General features: G+C 42.5%; 2 protein-coding genes and 1 pseudogene across 4 annotated transcripts; 1 reads left to right on the top strand and 2 right to left on the bottom strand.

Annotated features, from left to right (window-relative positions):
* The first annotated feature begins 287 nt into the window (after positions 1–287).
* On the top strand, positions 288–4,660 carry LOC118945794 (annotated as a pseudogene).
* Positions 4,661–5,023: 363 nt separating this feature from the next.
* Positions 5,024–8,661, bottom strand: LOC110521822 (pre-mRNA-splicing factor 38A). Its single transcript, XM_021599714.2, has 10 exons — positions 8,428–8,661; positions 7,863–8,022; positions 7,350–7,471; positions 7,170–7,255; positions 6,970–7,080; positions 6,743–6,852; positions 6,039–6,065; positions 5,730–5,815; positions 5,504–5,552; positions 5,024–5,321 (listed from the first exon to the last, which is right to left on the bottom strand). The coding sequence occupies exons 1-10, from the start codon at positions 8,555–8,557 to the stop codon at positions 5,276–5,278; spliced, it is 927 nt and encodes a 308-aa protein (XP_021455389.1). The 5' UTR covers positions 8,558–8,661; the 3' UTR covers positions 5,024–5,275.
* A 2,369-nt stretch (positions 8,662–11,030) lies between these two features.
* Positions 11,031–18,008, bottom strand: LOC110521821 (thrombopoietin receptor). 3 transcript variants are annotated; one of them, XM_036969224.1, is made up of 12 exons: positions 17,779–18,008; positions 17,032–17,152; positions 16,714–16,925; positions 16,327–16,478; positions 15,855–16,020; positions 15,642–15,753; positions 15,355–15,458; positions 14,947–15,089; positions 14,596–14,755; positions 14,428–14,506; positions 14,222–14,309; positions 11,031–14,047 (listed from the first exon to the last, which is right to left on the bottom strand). In XM_036969224.1, exons 1-12 carry the CDS (start codon positions 17,879–17,881, stop codon positions 13,547–13,549), a joined length of 1,941 nt encoding a protein of 646 aa, XP_036825119.1. In that variant the 5' UTR covers positions 17,882–18,008; the 3' UTR covers positions 11,031–13,546. The 3 variants fall into 3 exon arrangements, with proteins under 3 accessions (XP_036825119.1, XP_036825118.1, XP_021455387.2); XM_036969223.1 differs by having other exon boundaries at positions 15,355–15,515; positions 17,779–18,006; XM_021599712.2 differs by having other exon boundaries at positions 15,355–15,515; positions 16,714–16,889; positions 17,779–18,005.
* Between the last annotated feature and the right edge of the window lie 5,068 nt (positions 18,009–23,076).

Below are 23,076 nucleotides of genomic sequence, written 5' to 3'. Positions count from 1 at the left end.
ATCCTACCAAAGGAGTTAGTGTGCACTGTGCCCGGCCCGCCACAGGAGTCGCTAGTGAGACAAGGATATCCCTACCGGCCAAACCCTCCCTAACCCAGACGACGCTAAGCCAATTGTGCGTCGCCCCATGGACCTCCCGGTCGCGGCCAGCTGCGACAAAGCAGCTCAAACCCAGAGTCTCTGGTGGCACTAGACCACTGCACCACCCGGGAGGCCCTGTGTTTGATTTTTGTAAATAATCGGTTCAAGGACTTACATCTGGTGTAATAGAAGTAATTATTGGTACCATGAAGTCGGTCAGCCTTGAACTTTGTGGCTTCAATGAGAGGGGGTAGTTGTTCTCCCCTGCATTAAAACGCTGCACTGCATTTTATGTAAGCTCGCAGGATCAGGTGGCTTTGTGAGGCTAGTCATTCACGTGGCGTAGCGTTTGGCCGGAGCAAGGAGTCTGGCTAGCCAGGCAAGCTAAGTGCTTTGGTAGCATCAGTGAATGTATATATGAAAGGTAGCATACATCTTTCCTGCCTATACTCAGCATTCCACAAACAGCTCTTCAAACTGGTCAGAATGTGGTACTACATAGAAAAAAAATGCAAGCTATGTTCAACAATGTTATGGTCAGCAGGGAGCGCCAAAGAATAAGAAATAGATTAGTTACACAATAAGGTCTTATAAAATAGAAGTTGCTTTGCACTCCTGTTTTATGTTCACTGGGTTGTAGTTGAATTGAATAATAATTTACCTCTACTATTGATAGAGAGCATCATTTACTTCAGGAAGCTGAGGATCTAAAACAGATCTCATCTACTTTATATGGTAGTATGACTTCTTTCACGTCATTGAAGATGAAAGGAGTAGGCCAAGAGAAGATCTATTGACATCTAATTCCTTTTTCATGTGGAGTCAGTTTTGGTCTGGTCACGAGATGTGTTCTATTTTCAAGTTTCCCTTTCATAGAAGTCATAGAGATAAAGTGTTGCATCCTGAAACAAGCCATGTCGTGTTGTGGTGTCTCTTGTCGTAATGTGTAGGAGGCCTTTTGGTAGGCCGTCATTGTAAATAAGAATTTGTTCTTAACTGACTTGCCTAGTTAAATAAAGGTTTAAAAAAAATTTTTTTTTAAACAACAGACCGGATCATGAAACAATCAACCTTTCATCAACATGTTGCAAAATATCCACCTGTACAGTATCTGACAACACCCTAATTGACGCCCAAACAGTACACGTAAGAATGATTACATTTTATATTTTGTCCAGCCACATACTTGATTTCAGAGTTCAAAGGTGAATGTTAAAAGAGGGCAATTACTGTATGTCATATGGGCCAGTGAGTACTACATACTGCAAAGTTTACTCTTTTTAAAAAAGACAGCAGTTTATATTTCAGAAAAGGCTACATTGATCATTCAAAAGTGACACGGGGATGTCATTGCTCCAAACAGGATTTTTATTTTTATTTGAATGAACAACTGAAGAGTCACAGCTACAGCTCCAAGAGGGTAGGCGGGAAAAGCACTGTCAAGTAAGTTTTCGATTTTAGAATGAACACATGTCTACATTTTGCTGGCTAAAGCTATTATCTTCTAAAATAAGTATGTTTTCAATTTTAAAATGAACACCTATGCCTTGTGTGGGTCAATGCTTGGTAAGAATTTTCTTTTGGACAAAATGTGACAGAAGAATGCTGAACAAGCTGCAAATCTGCAGAACCATGCAGCCACTTTTAATTATAAATTGCTGATCAATGAATACACCTCCCTAATTACTAATTAACCTGTCCACAGCAACACTGATAGAGCAAACTGATGGTGCCTGATGTCCTAAAGATAGCAGTATAATTTATTCAGGTACGATTTAACTTTTGACATTCTCCCAATCTTCTTCTGGATCATCCAAATGCTCTCTAGCAAACTTCAGACGGGCCTCTGGACATGTACTGGCTTAAGCAGGGGGGACACGTCTGGCACTGCAGGATTTGTGTCCCTGGCGGCGTAGTGTGTTACTGATGGTAGGCTTTGTTACTTTGGGCCCAGCTCTCTGCAGGTCATTCACTAGGTTCCCCCGTGTGGTTCTGGAATTTTTACTCACTGTTCTTGTGATCATTTTGACCCCACGGGATGAGATCTTGCGTGGAGCCCCAGATTGAGGGAGATTATCAGTGGTCTTGTATGTCTTCCATTTCCTAATAATTGCTCCCACAGTTGATTTCTTCAAACCAAGCTGCTTACCTATTGCAGATTCAGTCTTCCCAGCCTGGTGCAGGTCTACAATTTTGTTTCTGGTGTCCTTTGACAGCTCTTTGGTCTTGGCCATAGTGGAGTTTGGAGTGTGACTGTTTGAGGTTGTGGACAGGTGTCTTTTATACTGATAACAAGTTCAAACAGGCGCCATTAATACAGGTAACGAGTGGAGGACAGAGGAGCCTCTTAAAGAAGAGGTCTGTGAGAACAGGTCTGTGAGAGCCAGAAATCTTGCTTGTTTGTAGGTGACCAAATACAAATCCACCATAATTTGCAAATAAATTCATTAAAAATCCTGCAATGTGATTTTCTGGATTTTTTTCCCTAATTTTGTCTGTCATAGTTGAAGTGTACCTATGATGGAAATTACAGGCCTCTCTCATCTTTTTAAGTGGGAGAACTTGCACAATTGGTGGCTGACTAAATACTTTTTTGCCCCACTGTATCTGCATGTCCAGCCCTTATTTTTCACCTCACAATGAAGTGTTTTACAATTTTCTTTTCAGGATAACAAGGGCTACACGTAAAACACAAAACATTAACATAAACAGTTGCATTTATGAGTTTTGACAAATGTCAATAAATAAAAAGTCTTCCAATGTAAAACCCTGATGAAAATGTATTTATATTAACTCTGTAAGTACAGAAATGGTTTGCTCAGTGGGAAATGAATATCCAACTATTCGGTGACAACTGTGTGGTTTGGAGTTTGTGACAACTATGTGAGCTTATTACATACAGTTTTATAGACACCATACACCTTGACTTATTCCACATTGTGTTGTGTTACGGCCTGAATTCAAAATGGATTATTATTTTCTGTATTTTTGCAGTTCAACAACATAAACGTTTTCAATATATTCTCTAAAGAAAAGTCACGCATTGGGAGTTTTATTGAAGACTCAGTTATTAGCGATCTGTCTAGTTTTGCATGGGAACGCAATTCCAGGGCAGAATAACTGTTCACTGACACTCACTTGTCCAGGAAACTCAGGGACATCCACAATAATTACTTGACTGCCCAACTATGAATGAAGTACAAACATATATGCACTCACTACTGTAAGTCACTCTGGATAAGAGTCTCTGCTAAAATGTTAACATAGTTTAATGCTGTTCATTTCCATGAAACGGAATTACGCTGCAACTACAATTTTTCACTTTGAAATGTATGCCAAACAAAAACCATTGCTTTTTATAGTTTAACAAACCATACAACTCTATGCACAATGTCTACTTTGAACAATAAAATAAACATTTACTGGAAAAACTATGCTGATGCACAATTACAGTAAAATCTCCCTCAGATGTATTCGGTTGCCAAACATTATCTGCACATTTCTTCCTGTAAATGTGTTTCTGTAAAGTTTTCAGGTGGAACTTTTTCAAAGTCATCCTTGTTCATAGTTGTATGAGTTGTTACATTTTGAAATCAATGGTTTTTGTTTGGTATATATTTTAAAGTGAAACATCCCGAGTCTCAATGTAATTACGTTACCATGGAATTGCCCTGTTCAAACCCTTGTTTTAACCAGCCCTACTCAGACAGCCCCGAGGACTAAACTGGAGTGTCACTTCACCTGGGGGCTGGAGGTCAGCAGATACAAGCTGCTCAGTATCAGAGATCACCTGGAGGACATTGGCAGCGACGAGAGCTATCCGTGGCTGGGCCAGAAGTACAAAATGTGGGCTTATGTGCTCCACTAACATGGCCCTGCAGTGCCTCAGTAATAAGACAGAGGAGGCCTTTCACCAAAACAGTCCTTTAGACACAATGGGTCCTTGGCTGCTGGTCCTCTATGGAAACCTAGCCTGGCTTCACTATCACCTGGATAAACCTGGCAGAGAGCCAGGGGTATGTGACAAAGGTCGAGGCACTGCTACGGGATTACCCCTCACCGTCCCAGCGAGAACTGCACCCTGAGGTATGTGCTGAAAAAGCCTGGACCCTTATGAAGTGTGGCCAGGACAAAAGACAGAAAGCGATAAGAGTACTTCCAAATGGCTATTAGGATGGAGCCTGGGAGAAAGGAGTGGCAATCGAACCACGTCTTGGTCCTAGACTCTGTTATCTTTTCTAAAAAGCAGGAGTCTGAGTTGCTAGAGAACTTGAGACTTGCCAAGGAACATGATCCAGACAACTTGTATGTAGCAAGTGTTTGTTTACCTGTTAAAGACTTGGCAGGAGTGGCCAGGTGAGAAGAGAGGAAGCACAATGGCTAGCGAAGCAAATTTTAAAGAAGCCTGTCAGCTGCTATAATGGTATTAGACCCTTACTTTGCTTTTACAGGCAATATTTCTTCACATGATGATGAGATTGACCTTGCACACAAGGCTCTGGAAAGACATCCAAATGTGCGTTACCTGAAAAATGCGGCTTGCAAAGTCCGTCTGAAAAGTCTGGTGTCATTTGTATAGATAAAAACGGAACAGAGTCCCTCCCGCCCATCGTCTTTGGTCGCTGCCGGGTTACTGTTAAGCAATTTGTGACAAATGTTCTGTCAAAAGCACATAAAAAAAGTTTTGTATAAATGTGGCTAACACCTTCAGGGTGCAACTCATACCACAAACAAATCACACATTCAAAACGAGGACATCGTTATATGCATTGATGACAGACATCCATAATAATATGCAACTATGTCCCAACTTCTGTAGTGAGACGCATCACATTACAATAATGGTTTTGGTAAAACTAATATAATTGGGATTAACAACCATTGTTACCATGGTCCCTAACCTGCTTGGCCAGAAAATGCATACAAGGAGACTGTGCAGACATGACATTCTCAGTCTTATGTTCAAACCACCAAGCAACTTTATTCACTGATACATAGGGTTGTGGACAATTCTATATGAGCTGCAGATTTTAGAAATAAAATTGAAATGGATTCTTTCTGCTACATGGTCTGAAAATATCTTGAAATGCAATTACTTTCTAAAACAAAATACAAGGGATTCCGTACAAATTTGGCCACATTAATGTCCAAGTCAGAAAAGGGAACTATCAAAGAGAACAAAATACAAAGTGGATCACACGTTTCCTCTTCGACTCTTCTTGTGGCTCTTTTTTGAACTCCTTGAATAGAGATGAAGAAAGACAAAAGTTGGTGATATATTCACTAAAATGTCTCCCGCTCTCATTTGATGGTATTCAGACAGTTCAACTACACCATGAACACAGAGCAGCTTTTTTTTTGTTTTTATATATTGGAGATCCTAGAATAGTGGTGAGGATCTTTCTCTTCTTTCATCACTCACCTCTCTGGGGTTTTGGAGTGACTGCGATGCCTGTGGCTTCTGTGATGCCCTGGGACAAAATGGAGACAGCTCGAGGTCAGACTGGGCAGGGGGAACGATTGTTCCAAACATCTTAAAGTTTAATGAGTACAGCTGAAAATATGTCACACATCACAAATATAAACACTGGTTTGACTTTTTAAATCTTGTGCGTTGCAGGACGGTATGGTAGCCATCGCTATGATACCTGGGGACTTTGAGCGGTGACGTCTCTCTCGGGAGCGGTGGCGACGGGGGCTTTTGCTGCGGTGACGTTCTCGCCTGGGGGATGGGCTGTTGTGCAAAGGGGAGACAAGCAATGCACGCAGCATTCATACAGGGCACCGTTTGCAAATAACATGGACCCTAGTGAATTAAGTCTCAGTTCATGTATAATTTAAAACACTTCCAAGTAGGCTCTGTGTTATTATATTCAATACCATCCGTTTGGAATTCAAACAAAGGAAAATATGAAATCCAGCAGAGAAGAATCCAAGCAGAAAACATGGCTACATACCTTCGTCTCTTAGGTGATCTGCTCCTCCTAGACGGAATAAAAAGGATGCACAATCTTTAGTGTCTTGAGGATGTTATAGGAAATGACTACGAACTAGGAAGCTTTCAAGACACCTATTGGTGTATGTCGGCACCTAAACTGAACCATAAGAGAAGGGGGGGGCATGCAGGTTTGCCCCCACACTTTTGATCTTAAATCACCACCTACTAATTCATCAACATGGAATGTTTGACATATTGTAGAGTCCATGCCTCAAAAGGGGATGCAACTCAATATTAGGAAGGTGTTCCGAATGTTTTGTACACTCAGTGAAAAGCACAACTTCGGATTTCTCCCCGGTCTAAAAAAAACAAAAAGTTATTAAACATTTGGAAGTTTTTACAGAGCTTCTCTTCTCTCCATTTTTGGTCATGCAGTGCAGTTCACAAAGTGATTGTGGTCCCCGTTATGGAAGTTATTAACTTTACCCAAGAAATCTAAAAATGACATTAGTTGTCACAAAAGATTTGTTATTTTCAGAAAGGAGAAAGAAAATTCGCTTTTATTTTTTTAAAGGAAGTGATTTGTAACGTTGGAATCGATTTTATGACTGACGCATGCTAGAATTGGATCGGTTTGGGGTCTCGCGGATCGACACACTCATATCTTAAACATTCATTACATCCCTACTATAAACTGAGATACATGCATGGCTGGTTAGTTACCGTCTGGGTGAACGACTGCTGCGTCTGTAGCGTGGAGAGGGCGAGCGGCGAGGCCGATCGTTGTCTCGGTAACTCCGTCTGTGGGGCTCTGGGGTCTGAACTCTCTCTGTCTGTAGACATTTGAACAGACAGACATGGACAGTGAAACAGAATTCATCCACCCACTTACACTAGTGTAAGTTTATGCAGTTTATTGGCAGATAGGGGGATAAAGTTAAGACTACTACCTTCTCCTCTTCCTCATCTTCCTCTTCGCTGGTCTCCACCTCATCCAGGTCTTCTTCCAGGGCACTGATGCGTGTGTCTAACAGCTCCGCCTCCTCAAGAACCTGCCTTTTCTGTAGTCCAACACACACACACACACAAAATCAGTGATCTAGGTCAGTGAAACAACGCACGTGAGCACGTACACGGGTAGAAGACTTACCTGAAGCCTGGGAAGGATTATGTCACACATTCTCTCAGAGTGTAGCAGTTCATCAATAAACTCATCGACGTGTTGCAGCTCAAACTCTGAAACAGAGGGTGAGAGGAGAAAGTGCCATTTACCTCAAAAGTAGGCAATTTTGCATTGTATAATCACTCCACGATACACGTAAACACTCACCCCCATTTCGGTTCTGACTCTTGATTTTTCTGTAGTCGTTGTACAGTGGTTCCAGGTATTTGTAGCAATCCACTGATGTCCCAGTCAACCTCATGTACATGGCGCCAAGCAAGCGGACATATCTATGGTGTGGAAACCATCACAGTGAGGTTGCCACAATGGGTGTGTAAGGTATTTAGGTTCCGATTTTTTTTTTTATCACATTTGTCAAGCTGGGAGTTAGAAGATAGTGATAAATGAGAAGTTTTAAACACTAAATACAGAAATGCTTCGGGGCGGCAGGGTAGCCTAGTGGTTAGAGCGTTGGACTAGTAACCGGAAGGTTGTGAGTTCAAACCCCCGAGCTGACAAGGTACAAATCTGTCGTTCTGCCCCTGAACAGGCAGTTAACCCACTGTTCCCAGGCCGTCATTGAAAATAAGAATTTGTTCTTAACTGACTTGCCTGGTTAAATAAAGGTAAAATAAATAAAATAAAAAAAATACTACAACCTGCCCGAAAGCCAAAACTTACTTGAAATCCTCGTTTTTGATAAATTCTACAATGATGTCTTTCTCTGGCTGGATCTGCAGCATCTTCAGAGTGAGACACAGGAACGGTGTAGGTTTGATATTTCCGCCATAAACTCCACCGACAAACTTCAGCGCCATGGCTTTGTCAACGACAAGCTCAGCTGTTGATCAGAGAGAAACCAGTGAGAAGAAATAATCAATATGTACCAGGCATAGTTCGCTAGCTATTACTTCTGATGTGCACAAACCTCAATTGAGAGTAACAAATCAAATGTAACAGGGTAAAATTGACTAGATGCTAACTAGCGCACTTTCTGTTTACATTTGTGGTATTTGTATTTCAAGCTAACTAGCATTAGCTAGTTAAGACCATAGAGATTGTTAGAGGACTCATCTTATATCTGTGTTATTATTGCGTCTATGGGCAGTGCCAGTGAGGCTACATCCCCACCCGGTTCACTACTTTGACTACTTTAAAATGGTGGAAGCACTCAATGGCGCGGCCCATGCTAAAAAGTCATTTTGGCCACACAGGGCCTCTATCATTCTCTATGGCCACAACTCACCCGTCAGTCCAAAGCATTCTTCTTTCCAGTATTTTGATTCATAGATTCGAGTACGAATAATTTTCTCTACCAAGTATTGTGGATTTGTTCCATGTATACTGTTGGCATCTTTAACCGTCCTATTTGCCATCTTCACAGCTCAAAACGGAATGAAAATGTTTTCCTGTGCGAAACGAATTCGCATTTTTACAGTATATCTTCCGGTGCAACAATTTACACTTCCGGGGCAGATTGTGAAGGCGTTCATTGGATGAAACTTTTCAGTCACATGCCAAACACGCAATTTTCTCGTGTAAGGTGTTACACGTGTTAAGGATAACTATTTTTTTTAAAGTTTATTTAACTAGGCAAGTCAGTTAAGAACAAATTCTTATTTACAATGATGGCCTACCCGTTAAGAACAAATTCTTATTTACAATGACGGCCTACCCCGGACGACGCTGGGCCAATTATGCGCCGCCCTATGGGATTCCAAATCACGGCCGGATGCGATACGGCCTGGAATCAAACCAGGGACTGTAGTGATGTCTCTTGCACTGAGATGCAGTGCCTTAGACCGCTGCGCCACTCGGGAGCCCTGTGGCTACATTATATGTGCATCTTCATTTAGCTCTATTATTTGCCCTGTCTTTTATTTTTTTTAAACTGCTTGGAATTTGATCAATTTAGCCGTTTACTCAGATATGAGTTCCTGTCGCTTTGTGAGGAAGGCAGCTAGCTAGTTAGCACATATTGACAATAGTATTTTCTGGCCGAGGAAGTTTGTTAAAAGCCCTGACGCTATCTTTCATATCAGCGAAAAATTATATAAATTCAGCAAAAAAAAAGAAAGGTCACTTTTTCAGGACACTGTCTTTCAAAGATAATTCGTAAAAATCCAAATAACTTCACATATCTTCATTGTAAAACTTTTAAACACTGTTTCCCATGTTTGTTCAATAAAGTATAAACAATTAATGAATATGCGCATGTGGAACGGTCGTTAAGATACTAACAGCTTACAAACGGTAGGCAATTAAGGTTACAGTTATGAAAACTTAGGACACTAAGGCCTTTCTACTGACTCTGAAAAACACCAAAAGAAAGATGCCCAGGGTCCCTGCTCATCTGCATGAACATGAATTAGGCATGTTGCAAGGAGGCATGAGGACTGCAGATGTGGCCAGGGCTACAGGGAGACAGTGAGGACAGCTGATCGTCCTCGCAGTGGCAAACCACTTGTAACAACACCTGCATAGGATCAGTACATCCGAACATCACACCTGCGGGACAGGTACAGGATGGCAACAAAAACTGCCCGAGTTACACCAGTAGGCCTATTGTAAGGCAGGTCCCCACCAGACATCACCGGCAACAATGTCGCCTATGGGCACAAACCCACCATCGCTGGACCAGACAGACTGGCAAACAGTGCTCTTCACTGACAAGTCACAGTTTTGTCTGTGGAACTTGTTCAGTTTACGTCTCAGTTGTTGAATCTTGTTATGTTCATACAAATATTTACATATGTTAAATTTGCTGAAAATCAACACAGTTGACAGTGAGAGGATGTTTCTTTTTTTGCTGAGTTTATATACACTAAACTAACTCAATATTAGGAAGGTGTTCTTAATGTTTTGTACACTTAGTGTATATGACCATTTTATAAATGGTAAACTTGCATGTATTGTATTTTGGAACTCCGCTCCCCCCACCACCCCAAGATGAATGGTTTTGACCACGCTTCACTGCTTTTGATTGGTGCAGCTAGAAATCACAAGTGTTTATCCTGTATTATAAACTGGGTGGTTTTACATATCATTTGCGGCGTGCATCATGAGCAAAGTCATTGTAGCCTATGATTTGACTTCCCCTAGCTGTGAGAACCATGACATGAGCACAGGCTGACTTATCACTGCTATAGCACAGCTGAATAGCCTGCCAGCAGCCTACCGAAGGTGGCACCGTGTCCATTACAATGTAGAACAACGCGACACTAATCCAAATCGTTCAATAATTAGACTATCCATATTGATTTTTCTATATCTATGGCGGATTCAGAGCTGCAATTTATGAAATATGCCAGGACTTTGGCTATAACAATAGATGGCAAAGTCAAAGATACTGGTTTCCCCTATCCATCTGGTGAACATTTCACAAATTGCTTATGACAAATCCAGCTCCAGAACCAACTATAGCCAGCTGGCTAATCTTTTGAATAAGGTGTAGCAACAACAGATAACATTAGCTGAATAAGGTTAGCATGCTAGCTATATACAGTGCCTTGCGAAAGTATTCGGCCCCCTTGAACTTTGCGACCTTTTGCCACATTTCAGGCTTCAAACATAAAGATATAAAACTGATTGCATGGCTGTGAGCTGGAATTTATGCACCTGTCAGCAACGGGTGTGGCTGAAATAGCCAAATCCACTAATTTGAAGAGGTGTCCACATACTTTTTTTTGTATATATAGTGTATCAGTCAGTGTAAGTCCTGATCGGGTCTCCTCCTTCAGAAACTGACCAGAAGGCAACCGCTGACCACACTGCAGCCCTATTGGAAAAGAGTTTCAGTAACCCCGCCCTCAAGAAGTAGACCACTGGCTGAGACTCTGTCTCGACTCTGTAAGGATAGGAGAATGTCTTTTTATTTTGGTTGTAACCATCGTTGACCCCAAGTGGGAGATGCCGATGATAGATATCAAGACAGAGGATTATGCCCATTCCATATTTGTCTCATTATTTCTACTCTACACATTTCTTGGACCCATTGCAATAGAATTACACATCATTGACTTGAATGGGGATGCTTGCTCTAGTCATTCCATTTCTATGACTGACCCTGTGTTCCACTCCTTAGCTGGAATTGCTGTGGACCAGGAAGCATGTACAACCTGTTTGATTGGCCAAAGAGGCGCCACGTCCACCACCACATGAGGGCGCTGTTCTACTGGTGTGTCCAAGCTCGCAATCACCTCTACCTTCATTACATATGCATTTGTACTTATTAAGGAGCTTACTAATGAGCTTCTGACAGGTCTTCAACTTTATCTCTAGAAAGGTAGGCCTTTTTTTGTCATTTTATTATCCATCCCAAGGGGTGCACATCTCAGGTCCTTGCGTTCCAGTCCTTCTGTTTGTTTTTCTTCCTGCCTCTTAATTGATCAGTTAATGTCATCGATTAGAACCATGGATTGGAAAGGTCTGCCAGTGATACTGTGAAGTGTTTTATTTGGCAGTACCTATCGGTGAGTGGTGTGTCTGTCTCTGACCGCTGTCCCTCTCCCGTCCTCCACAGGATTGGTGGGTATCATGTGATGGAGGCCCTGGATGAGAAGTTCTCTTCCTCTTACATCAAAGCCATCAGGTAAGATAAACCCCATTGGCCCACAGAGCTGTCAATTGGTTCCCATTGGCCCAGAGAGCTGTCGATCTATGTGAAATCGATGTGTGTTCGGTGTGCATTGGTGTAGGAGCAGCTCTTCCTGAGGGCGGTCATCGCTGAGTTCAGGCAGCTGTGACTGGAGGCGGTCACCTTCCAACAGGTATAGACCCTACTGAGGTCAACATTGACTTACTACAGCTCTTGCTCAACACACATCTTTCCCTCTTTTACCTGCATTGTGAATTTTTCCAGAGATTCCCTTATCTAAAGTCCTCCACCCTCCCTCTAGGTGTTAGTGCAGCACCAGGCGTTGTGTCGTGTGGAGGGCCTGCAGCCCATCAGTGTGTCCAAGGGTCTAGCCGTGTGTCAGCACCCGAGGGCGTGTTGTCTGCCGCTGCTGGAGGCCAGCCATCTAGACGTACTACAGAGGGTCAGACTCGACGTCAGCCAGGACGACGTGCTCTACGCACGCAAGGCCGACAGAGAGACCACCAGGGGTCCAGGCAGGGGTCCACCCTGTGTTTTCTGACAAGGTTGGTCCTAACATAACAACAACAAAACATCTCAGTTCAGGAGAGCTGCAGTATCACCAGGTTTCAGTTGCAGTCAAGCATTAAACTGTAAGTATATCAGTTCCTGAGCCAGATAGGGAAAGGAAACTGGCTCTATTAGCACTATCTCTGTCAATTGATCAATGTATTGTTTTGTGAGAACCAAGATCCCTCTCTCACACTGAAACTCTCCATGTCAACTGTTGGACCACATAGTCCCATGCCTGCCCTTGACCATAGCCAATACTACTGTACCACTCAGGACTGGGAACATGAATCCCACAGACACCCCTTACTGTGTCAATGAATCTGACCATATATACAAGGTGATATGGTGGCTCTTTTAGAGGCTCACAGTTTGGTTTGATGCTGTCTTCTGAGAGGCAGAGGTTGTTTTTTTAAGGACAAGGATCCTCTGTTTTTAATATTTATTTTACAAATGCTTTTCAATGTTGTCATTGTTGTCAGCACCATTCGTTTTTGGAAGCATTTGAAAGGGAAACGGCATCGTATTTTATTATGGAATTCTGTTCTAATCCAAGCACACAAGAGATCATGACATACTTGGTTTTGTGTGTGTTTGCTGAAAATTACCCTTGTCACAAACTATTGGAAGGATATTTAGATCTGGCTAACTCATTGTGTTGATGGCTAGAATGAAGAAAGCATTGTTTGTAGGGTGAAAAGATAACGATAGACATATACTGTACAGCCAGGCGTAAGACAAGCAAAATAGCTACATATTTAGAGTATGTCCAAGGAAAATATCAAAGTCCCTCTCGGTTCATCCAGATTTGGGTACACCTGGCATGTTATCCCACAAATCCCAAACTAAATCTATAATAATAGTCACACCTTTTTACAATGTACTGTACATGCTACAAATGAATGACATATTCAATGACCTGTTTTATTAGTGATGTAATGGATATTGTGTTGATGTTTTGTAACTGTCCATTCTGAAGCCCCTTTTATATCCACAAGCACACTTGAGCTGTGTCTTACATTTTTCCTAGGCACGTAAAGATATTTCATCCAGCATTGTGCAAAGTTGAATATCCTAAATACATCCTTGTTTTGAGAATAGCACATTTGATATTTAAAGCCTCCCCCTTGTATTTTGTACTTGGTTTCATCTATTTTTCCCCATGTCTTTTTCATGAATTTGTGTGCCCTTGTTGTGTTGTGCTGTGCCAGAGTGCCAATCAGGCATTTGTGTTTGCTGAGCTTGTGTCCTCCAGGTTGACATAGACCCTGCTGCCCTGGGGGGCGCACTGCTGCCCTGGATAGTCCAGTCTCTTAATGGGGTGCTCGGCCAGCAGTAGGTAGGAGTGGTTGAGGATGTCCGTGGTACTGGAGGAAGATGGGAAGCTGGAGGACCTAGTAAAGGAGCAGTGACACCTCACCTGGAGCACCTCCTCTCCCCCCACCCACAGGCTCTGAGACTCCGCCCCCACCTCCCCATCGTACACGTACTCGTTCCCTCCGAGACGGGGGATGACGTCATCCGTGGTCAGGGTCACGTAGTCCGGACTGACCTCCAGGACCAGGGTAGGCAGGCTCTCCTCCTCCCCGCCTGAAGTGCCTTGCTCTGGGGAGAGTAGTAAAGGAAGCATCCCTCTGCCTGGAGCCTCCCTCTCAGACATGATCTCCACGACACAAGCTGGGGTCTCCTCTGAACACTGCTTGATGTTGAAGGGAGGGTCCTATGGAGGTCACACAGGAGCGTACAGATATACTCAGATCCAATGGTTTCCAATGCGTGCGCACAACGATAAACTAAATGTGCATATTGAACACATTTCATTGTTAAAACTTGACCCTTTCAATTGATCTAGGTCCGTTAATCCACGGTGTACTGTAATGAATTACGTTTTTACCCAAGTCTGTCCGTTGATATCTGTCAGGAAGCCGTGGAGTACTTTGTCAAGGTTTGGGACTGGTGGCCACAGATACTGTTTGAGCTTACTGGTGGAAGAAGATAACATGTTTCAGCACACATGTCCATGAATAGGGTGGTAAGAATACATTCATGGTAAAAACAGATTTTTTGTTATGAAACAAAATGTTAAAAAATGCATTTTACCTGAGATACCTGTAGAACATGGAGATAAAGACGACTGATCCAACGAGCATCATGAGAGGGATGCAGGAGATGAGGGCACCTGTTGAGTTACATTAAAGAATTCTAGAAGAGTTTGAAAAGGAGGATATCTCCAGAAGTTAAACATAATAAGTGATTGTTTTACTGTACCTATGTCTGAGGGCGTGTCCACAGTGAGTCGGGGTGACCAGTCGCTCCAGTAGCCAGCGTAGACTGACCCGTTGGGTCTGGCTCTGACCTGGATATAGTACTGAACTCCAGTCTGAATGTCTAGACAGGTACTGGTCTCTGGGCCCGGCAGGATCACCAGCTGGGGAGAGAGGACAACACACAATTGCACCCAGTTATTGGTGGGTGATTGGTATGTGTACTGTACTGCATAAATACAAACTCGTGACAAAACATGTCGTTCTCTGTTTACATGCCATATGGACAGAGGCAGGGTTCTACCACACAACAGAATGAAGTAAACAGAAGAAGATCATTTAGATAATACTGTACCTTCCAGACAGTCTCCTCTCGAGGCTGGTAGCGGTGCTGGTACATCAGGTGGACAGACAGGGCCAATAAGGGTGTGTCCCATTTCAGACACAGCCTGCCCTTCTCCCATTGTCCCCTCAGCCTCCCAGGAGGGGCTGTTTGAACTGACCGCAACATAGGGAGAGGAGAGAGAGACATAACAGGAGTTTTGCAGAGATGATTAGTGCATGTCCAGCAATACAGAGTGCACTGTCTGTTACAGATGACTATCAATATCTTACTTCATTGTCAGCAATACAGCAAGAGGCATGCTAGACTCGACCACTTTCAATTTTTTTACTCAATGGAAACGTAGAATACCGGTAGACGGTAGCCTCCTTTTTTAATGAAGGGAGGATTTCACAGCGGTATTTTATCAGTGTGACTCACTGCTGTTGTTGAGTCTGAAAGGCTCAGTGTAGAAGGTCCGCCTGGGAGTAGCAGGACCAGCGCTGAGTTTGACCCGTATCTCACTGGACTCTGCTCCATGGAAACTGCAATGGTAGGAGATGTTCTCATTCTGCATACACTCTCTCCAGCCCTCACCTTCACTGCAGAGAATACACAACAAGAGAGGTTAAATAGCCAATGATCATGTTTTGGCTGTAAAACTACATTTAGCATACTTTGAGGAGGGCTTTGCATTAAGCTCTTTGGATAAATGAATTTGTAAATACCTGGGTCCCAGCTTGTAGTATATGGTGTAGGTATCATCTCTGTAGGCCTGCCCATTCCATTGGCAGGTGATGTTTTGCAGGTCAGAAGTGTGGCACAACAATGAGATATCAGCTGGGGAAAAATTATAGTAAAACTCCATCACCTAACTCAGTCATGTAAAGTGACCATATTTACTTTCTCTACACCACATTTACAGCAACACTACCACAGACCTGCACTCTGAGGAACCATGGCAGTTTTGGGGACCGACCAGTCGCTCCAATGACCACTGGTCTCTTTCTCGCTGTAGCCGTTGGGTTTGACCCTCAGCTGGACGCTGACCACCTCCCCTGGCGCCAGAGAGACCAGGCTGTGGATTTGGGACCTCAATGGCTTTATCTGGGGACAGGGAGGGTACAGATATCATAGGAGTTCTACACCAGCATGGGGTTTGGGTGATGATGACTTTCTGGCACAAATGGATGCCCTGTAGCCAACCATCAAGTTGAGTAGACAAACTAATAGTGAATGTCCCAGTCATGCTAGATTTTTTTTTTTTTACCAGCCGTTCATCTGTCTTTTTCCCCTTGCAGCTAATCTGACTGGTTGAATTGGTGTTGATTTCGTGTTTCACGGGTTCAATTGGTGTTGATTTCGTGTTTCACGGGTTCAATTGGTGATGTTCTCGAGTTTCAGTAGGCCTACCAGTTCAGTTCTCTCCCTCAGGCTCTGGGAGGAGTAACATATCCCATATTGCATGTTGTTCTCCCACTCTCTGGGTGTGTGCCACTCCACCTGGATCTGCCCAGTCTGCCCTGTCGGGTGAAGGGATACATTCACAGGGGGGTCCAGGAGAACTGAGGAGAGGCGGAGGAGAAATAAGAGAGAAGAAAGAATGAAGCAGAAAGGATATGCCATTACTGGGAAGTAAGAACTTTAGATTTCAAACGACTAAAATTTGCATTCTCTCTCTCTCTCTCTCTCTCTCTCTCTCTCTCTCTCTCTCTCGCTCTCTCTCACTCTCACGCTCTCTCTCTCGCGCTCTCTCGCTCTCTCTCTCTCTCGCTCTCTCTCTCTCTCGCTCTCTCTCACCCTGGTCCTCGACGCTGACCGTGCGTGCGTATAGTGTGTAGTTGGAGCTGCCCTCCATCACTCTGATGTGTGTGAAGGTGAACAGGAAGACCTCAGAGGGAGGGAAGGAGCAGACATGGAGGACTGTCCCCTCCTCTGTCCTCTGGAGAATCAGATTACACCTCTTCTCCTCCCGACTGAACAGACAGAGAGAATATGACTGGCATCGGTGACTGGCAGAATGGAGTGTAGTGTCAGGTTCACTTCTACTGTTAGTGTATTTCATTTCTTGCTGAAATTATTGTTGTTTTGTGAATGACCAGAATACACTGAGCATACTCATCGTTACTATAGACGAAGTCATAAGACTTGTTGTCTGGCATCTCCCAGAAACAGGTGAAGTCATACTGTGTCCTGGTAAAACACTTTGGATTTGCATCATCCGCCAACAGCAGAACATCTGTTATGGAGTGTAGTACATACCGATAGGATGGGTTTCATGAAATATACCGTGTCATAAAAATGATGCGTATAATGTATAACACTTAGTATAACACGTTAACATAGAATTCCCCAGGTCGTTAAAGGAAAATACTACTCAAAAAAAACAATCATTTGGTATTTGTTTCATTAGTCCACTGTTGATAAAGTACCAAAATGTTTTGCATGTCAGCGATCAAGTTTTCAAAATGTAGAACTTTCAAAAATACACTGATATGACATGTTCACAAACAAGTGCATCAGTAGACTAAAGGAAATATAGAACTTTCAGAATACAGAAAGTGTCACAGTATGATGCGTTTTTCTGTGGCTTACTGTGACACTTTCTGTATTCTGAAAGTTCTATATTTCCTTTAGTCTACCGATGCACTTGTTTGTGAACATGTCATATCAGTGCTTAACAGACGAATTGGCATAAATCCTCAGCAGAGAACAAGGGACAGCTGTGAGAGGATCGACATTATTGCCTTGATTTGGGTAGCTTTGACAGTGACACTATTTCAGATATTGTACATACTGGTGGACAGTTTACTATTGTTATTGGATTTTGTTGTTTAAGATAAAACAGGTGCTCCAATGTCATACCTTTCTTTGACAGATGAGGGACAGCCCCATCCCTGGTCCCCTGCCCCAGAACATCCACCCAGCATAATATGGTCCAGAGCCAGACGCAGAGATTGAGATCCATGACATTTACATCCAGACAGGTATGTCTAACCTACCCCATCACTATCCATTAACTTCTATGTCCGAGAGTGTCAGTGTGTTGTGTGTCAACACAGCATTGTGGTCTGGGGGTTAGTAATGAGGGGAGGCCCTATCTGACAGGTCCTCATGCTACAGGAAGTGTGTGTTGTGTGGATTGAGCCAGTCCGGCACCCAGATGGGGGTGAAAGAGAGGTTGGCCTCTGACACACATTGTAAACTTAGTTGATATTTTTCACACACTCAATACATACCTCTCTTACACTATAAGCCATTATGGCTACTCTAAACTCTCTCACCAAACATCTCAGATGAAATGGAAATCTTTGAACATGTCATCCTTTATTCAGAGTCTGCAGAAAAAGTCAGTTATATGACACATACAGTGCCTTCAGAAAGTATTCATACCCCTTGACTTATTCACATTTTGTTGTGTTACAGCATGAATTCAAAATGGGTCAAATTCATTTTTTTCTCACCCATCTACACACAATACACCGTAATGACGAAGTGAAAATATGTTTTTAGAAGTGTGTGCAAATGTATTGAAAATGAAATACAGAAATATCTAATTAACATAAGTATTCACACCCCTGAGTCAATACTTTGTAGAAGCACCTGTGGCACAGATTACAGCTGTCTTTCTCTGTAAGTATCTAAGAGCTTTCCACACATTATTATTTTCAAAATGTTTCCAGCTCTGTCAAATGAGTTGTTGATCATTGCTAGACAACAATTTTCAGGTCTTGCGATAGATTTTTAAGTAGATTTAAATCAAATGTTAACTTGGCCACTCAGGAATATGCACTGACTACTTGTTAAGCAACTCCGGTGTCTGGTGGAAGGTTTACCTCTTGAATTTTGCCTGTGCTTAGCTCCATTCTGTTTCTTTTTTATCCTGAAAAACTCCCCAGTCCTTAATGATTACAAGCATACCGATAACATGATGCAGCCACCAATACGCTTGAAAACATTGAAAGCGTTACTTAGTAATGTGTTGTATTGGATTTGCCCCAAACATAAAACTTTGTATTCAGGCCCTTAAAGTTAATTGGTTAGCCACATTTGTTTCATTATTACTTTAGTGCCTTGTTGCAAACAGGATGCATGTTTTTTTAAACTATTTTTATTCTGTACAGGCTTCCTTCTTTTCACTCTGTCATTTAGGTTAATATTGTGGAGTATCTACAGTGTTGTTGAGCCATCCTCAGTTTTCTCCTATCACAGCCGTTAAACTTTGTGACTATTTTAATGTCACCATTGGCTTCATGGTGAAATCCCTGAGCAGGAACTGAGTTAGGAAGGAGGTCTGTAACTTTGTAGACCCTTGGTGTACTGATACATAATCTATTGTGTAATTAATAATTTCACCATGCTCAAAGGGATATTCAATGTCTTTTTAAAAAATGTTTATCTACCAATAGCTGCCCTTCTTTGCGAAGATTTGGAAAACCTCCCTGGTCTTTGTGGTTGAATCTGTACCTGTGTTCGAATACTCATACTAACCGCAATAACCCTACTATTTGTGAAGTAAATTGAGTATGTAGTATGCTTGTTGGTCCTAGTATGGATATAGTTAGTATGCCAGAAGTTCCCGGATGTGGTACTACATTCGCCTAAATACAAGCAGTGGACAGTTAGGCCCATAATGCAATTCTTCCGAATATGGGCATGGCTTCATAACTTTTTCAGATTTGAAGAAAATGGTGGAAAACATACAGCCGAAGTCCGACGAGAGTGGATACAAATTCATTGCTAACTAATTATGACACATGTTAAGAAAATGTTGAGCAATGTAATAAAGTAATGACTTTTCAAATAAGTTACGTTACATGTCATGCTGGCTGACAATCTGTTGGCTACTAATACATCGAACTTGCCAGTATATTAACTATATGCTAACATTCGGTGCGTTCGTAAATTCACTTTGGCTATCTACTCCGGTTTCAGAGCACTTTCGTCTGAGTGCGCCAGAGCGCAAAATAACTGCTGAATTTATGCATGCTCAACACCTGTTGAATATGTCCGGTGTCAGTAAAAAAGCATAATTAAATGGTTGCCAACAGCTCAGTTACAGTCACCAACGCTCTTGATAACATGAAAACAGCCTAACCGGCTATACTAGGGCGGGTAAAATGGTCAGTCTGAGGTGTTCTCTCGCTAGCCAACATTAGCCAGTTAGCTTGGGTGCTTGACCGCCGTTGTGAGGTCCTACTCCTCGGCCAGAGCGTCCAGTGTGAGCTCTGAATGCTCCAAGAGCGAAACACTCTGAATTTACGAACGCCCAGAGCGCACTCTGGCACTCCAGATTGAATTTACGAAATATACTCAAAGTTGTAAAATGTCTAGCTAGTAATTTGTCATGCTAGCAAGAGGTTGCATAGCAACAGCATCAACTTCTGGTAAACAGACATAGCGCTAGTACACTCAACTGAAAGGATACCGGTTGTTAACACTATACTAAAATGAACTAATAGTATATAGTATGTTATATATTCTCGTTCTGTATGTAGTATACAGTATGTTAGTATGGGTATTCGAACAAAGCTTGTGTTTGAAATTCACTGCTTAACTGAGGAGCCTTGCAGATAATTGTATGTGTGGGGTACAAAGATGAGGAAGTCATTCCAAAATCATGTTAAACACTATTATTGCACACAGAGTGAGTCCATGCAACATGTTATGTGACTTCTTAAGCACATTTGTACTCCTGAACGTATTTAGGCTTGCCATAACAGACAGGTTGAATACTTACTGACTCAAGACATTTCAACTTTTCATTTTTTATTCATATGTATACATTTCTAAAAACATAATTCCACTTTGACATTATGGGCTATTGTGTGTAGGCCAGTGACACAAAATCTCTATGTAATCCATTTCAAATTCAGGTTGTAAGATAACAAAATGTGGAAAAAAGTCAAGGGGTGTGAATACGTTCTGAAGGCACTGTGTCAACACATTGTGACCACAATTCAGCAACTATCTCTTCCAACGAATCTATTGGTCAGTTGACCGGAGACAGCTAGGTCCATAGGACCAGCTGGAGCATTGCCTCAAAGAGGACCGCAGACAGGGATGATAGACAGGGGTGCTTCTATAGAAGTTGCATCCTTTTTCAGTTCCTATTTCCTGGTAGAAGGGCTGAAATCTTAAATCGCTCGAAAGGGTCATCTGTGTCGATAGTAGGATACAGCTGTGCGTTTCTCCTGTGTGCACTGTCTCTTAGGTCCAGTTTATGTTATAGTGTTTTTGGTTTGACTATCCTTGTGGGGACAGAAGTCCTAAGAACAGTAAAACAAGGAAAATTTGTGGTGACATTTTGAAGGGCCCTACAAGGAAAAAGGCTATTTTAGGTTTACAGTTAGGGTTAGAATGGCAAAGGTACATCAAGATGGAGGAATTCAGATATGATGTCATCGTTTTAGCACTACCCACAGAGTTAAACTACAATGCTCTGGTTCAATGTGCCAGTAAATCAGCACAATCTACCTTTTCATTATTTTTTTTACTGACTCCATCTTGGATAATGTTTTCTGTGCCAATGGAGAGCAATGTAGAATATGGCGAACTTAGCAAACTATGCATTTGTGGTAAGTACATGGGAGCCGCCATCTTTAAGCACATTCACCGTTAGGGTTAAGGGTTAGGAGTTAGGTTCAGGGTGAAGGTGAGGTTTGAATGGGAATCAATTGTTTGGTAAAACAAGCGTGTGTGTCTGTCTGTGTGTGTGTGACCGTCTACGGTATGTGTGTGTGTGTTCTGCTGTCAGGAAGCTCAAGTCAGCGGGGCCCTGCGTGTCAGTCCTCAGTGCTTTGCCTGTCAGCAGGAGGAAATACATTGACAGATCAGCTCCCTGCAGCAGGGAAGAGGCCAGGCCCTGTGTGTGTGTGTTGGTGTCGGTGTATGTCCTAAAAGATCAGCTCTCTGCACCAGGGAAGAGGCCAGGGCCCTGTCAACCTCAGACCTCCCCGGGCAGAGCATGGGCTGCGGTTTAGCCCTGACACCAAACACACTGACATTCAGAGGGACAATAGTAAGCCAATAGTGTGCCCCCACTCTCCACCATGAGTAAAAACAACACTTTATTCTACCTTACTTCAGGACTCTGAGAAACAGTGGCAATAGGGGCATAGTTGATGGGTTAGATCTAGTCTCGCATTGGCATACCTCCAAAATCACGTCATTGTCACAAAACCGGGTTCCCGGCGATGCTAGGTTAGATCCAACAGGGGGGGGGGATGAAAGAGTAAAATGTACTACTTTAGATTCAAAGCTCAAGTTATTTATGTGCCTCAGTCCAGTCAGTCACCACTGAGAGGTTTTATTAAAGAAAACTGAAAACAAAACCTTTTCTCACAGAGTAGTTCCAGTAGATACACCATCCAAAGGGATACAGGTAGCATACAGTATGTCACAAAGGTAAACAAATTGTCTGTATAGAAGATTTATACTACACTTTTACAAGAGGATGATATAATTCGATAAGGACACGTTAAGGAACAAATACAGTACAGGAGGTACATCCTTATGTAAAGCAAGCGATACAGGGGAGAGTGGGGTAAGTTGAGCCACCCTTGTTTCTAGGGAACAATACACAAAATGAATCATTTTTGACCTAATATTTAGGAAGAGGTCATCATTTCACGGAGTCTGTGAAGGAAGAAACCACATGGGGGGAAAAATGATAAGCAAGTTAGGTAAAAAAAAAAAGTCAAATACATTTATTGTGTTAGAGATTTCATGATGCTTTTATCTAAACCAAAGTAGATCATTTTAAGATTGTTCTATGCATCAGTTGGGGTTTCTAGATTTTTTACATTTTTTATATTTAACCTTTAATTAACTAGATAAGCCAGTTTAGAACAAATTATTATTTACAAGGTCGGCCTACCCCGGTCAAACCTTAACCCCGACGACACTGGGCCAATTGTGCACCGCCCTACAGGAGCTTCAATATGAGTGTCACGTTCTGACCTTTATTTCCTTTGTTTTGTATTTATTTAGTATGGTCAGGGAGTGAGTTGGGTGGGCAGTCTATGTTTTGGGGTATTTCTATGTTTCGGCCTAGTATGGTTCTCAATCAGAGGCAGGTGTCATTAGTTGTCTCTGATTGAGAATCATACTTAGGTAGCCTGGGTTTCACTGTGTGTTTGTGGGTGATTGTTCCTGTCTCTG

The sequence above is a fragment of the Oncorhynchus mykiss genome, chromosome 30 (genome assembly GCF_013265735.2).
Source record: "Oncorhynchus mykiss isolate Arlee chromosome 30, USDA_OmykA_1.1, whole genome shotgun sequence".
Lineage (NCBI taxonomy): Eukaryota > Metazoa > Chordata > Actinopteri > Salmoniformes > Salmonidae > Oncorhynchus > Oncorhynchus mykiss.
This window is presented reverse-complemented; position numbering and strand designations above follow the sequence as displayed.

What these genes read in the sequence shown, in the direction of transcription:
- LOC110521821 (XM_036969223.1), bottom strand. Translation starts at nt 17,881, where the DNA reads ATGGATCTCAATCTCTGCGTCTGGCTCTGGACCATATTATGCTGGGTG. An exon ending in TTTCAGACTCAACAACAGCA is followed by an intron (nt 15,090 to 15,354) that starts GTGAGTCACACT and finishes TGTTGCGGTCAG; the next exon opens with TTCAAACAGCCCCTCCTGGG. An exon ending in ATGTTCTACAGGTATCTCAG is followed by an intron (nt 14,310 to 14,427) that starts GTAAAATGCATT and finishes TTCTTCCACCAG; the next exon opens with TAAGCTCAAACAGTATCTGT.
- LOC110521822 (XM_021599714.2), bottom strand. Translation starts at nt 8,557, where the DNA reads ATGGCAAATAGGACGGTTAAAGATGCCAACAGTATACATGGAACAAAT. An exon ending in AGAATGCTTTGGACTGACGG is followed by an intron (nt 8,023 to 8,427) that starts GTGAGTTGTGGC and finishes TCTGATCAACAG; the next exon opens with CTGAGCTTGTCGTTGACAAA. An exon ending in AGATCACCTAAGAGACGAAG is followed by an intron (nt 5,816 to 6,038) that starts GTATGTAGCCAT and finishes TTTGCACAACAG; the next exon opens with CCCATCCCCCAGGCGAGAAC.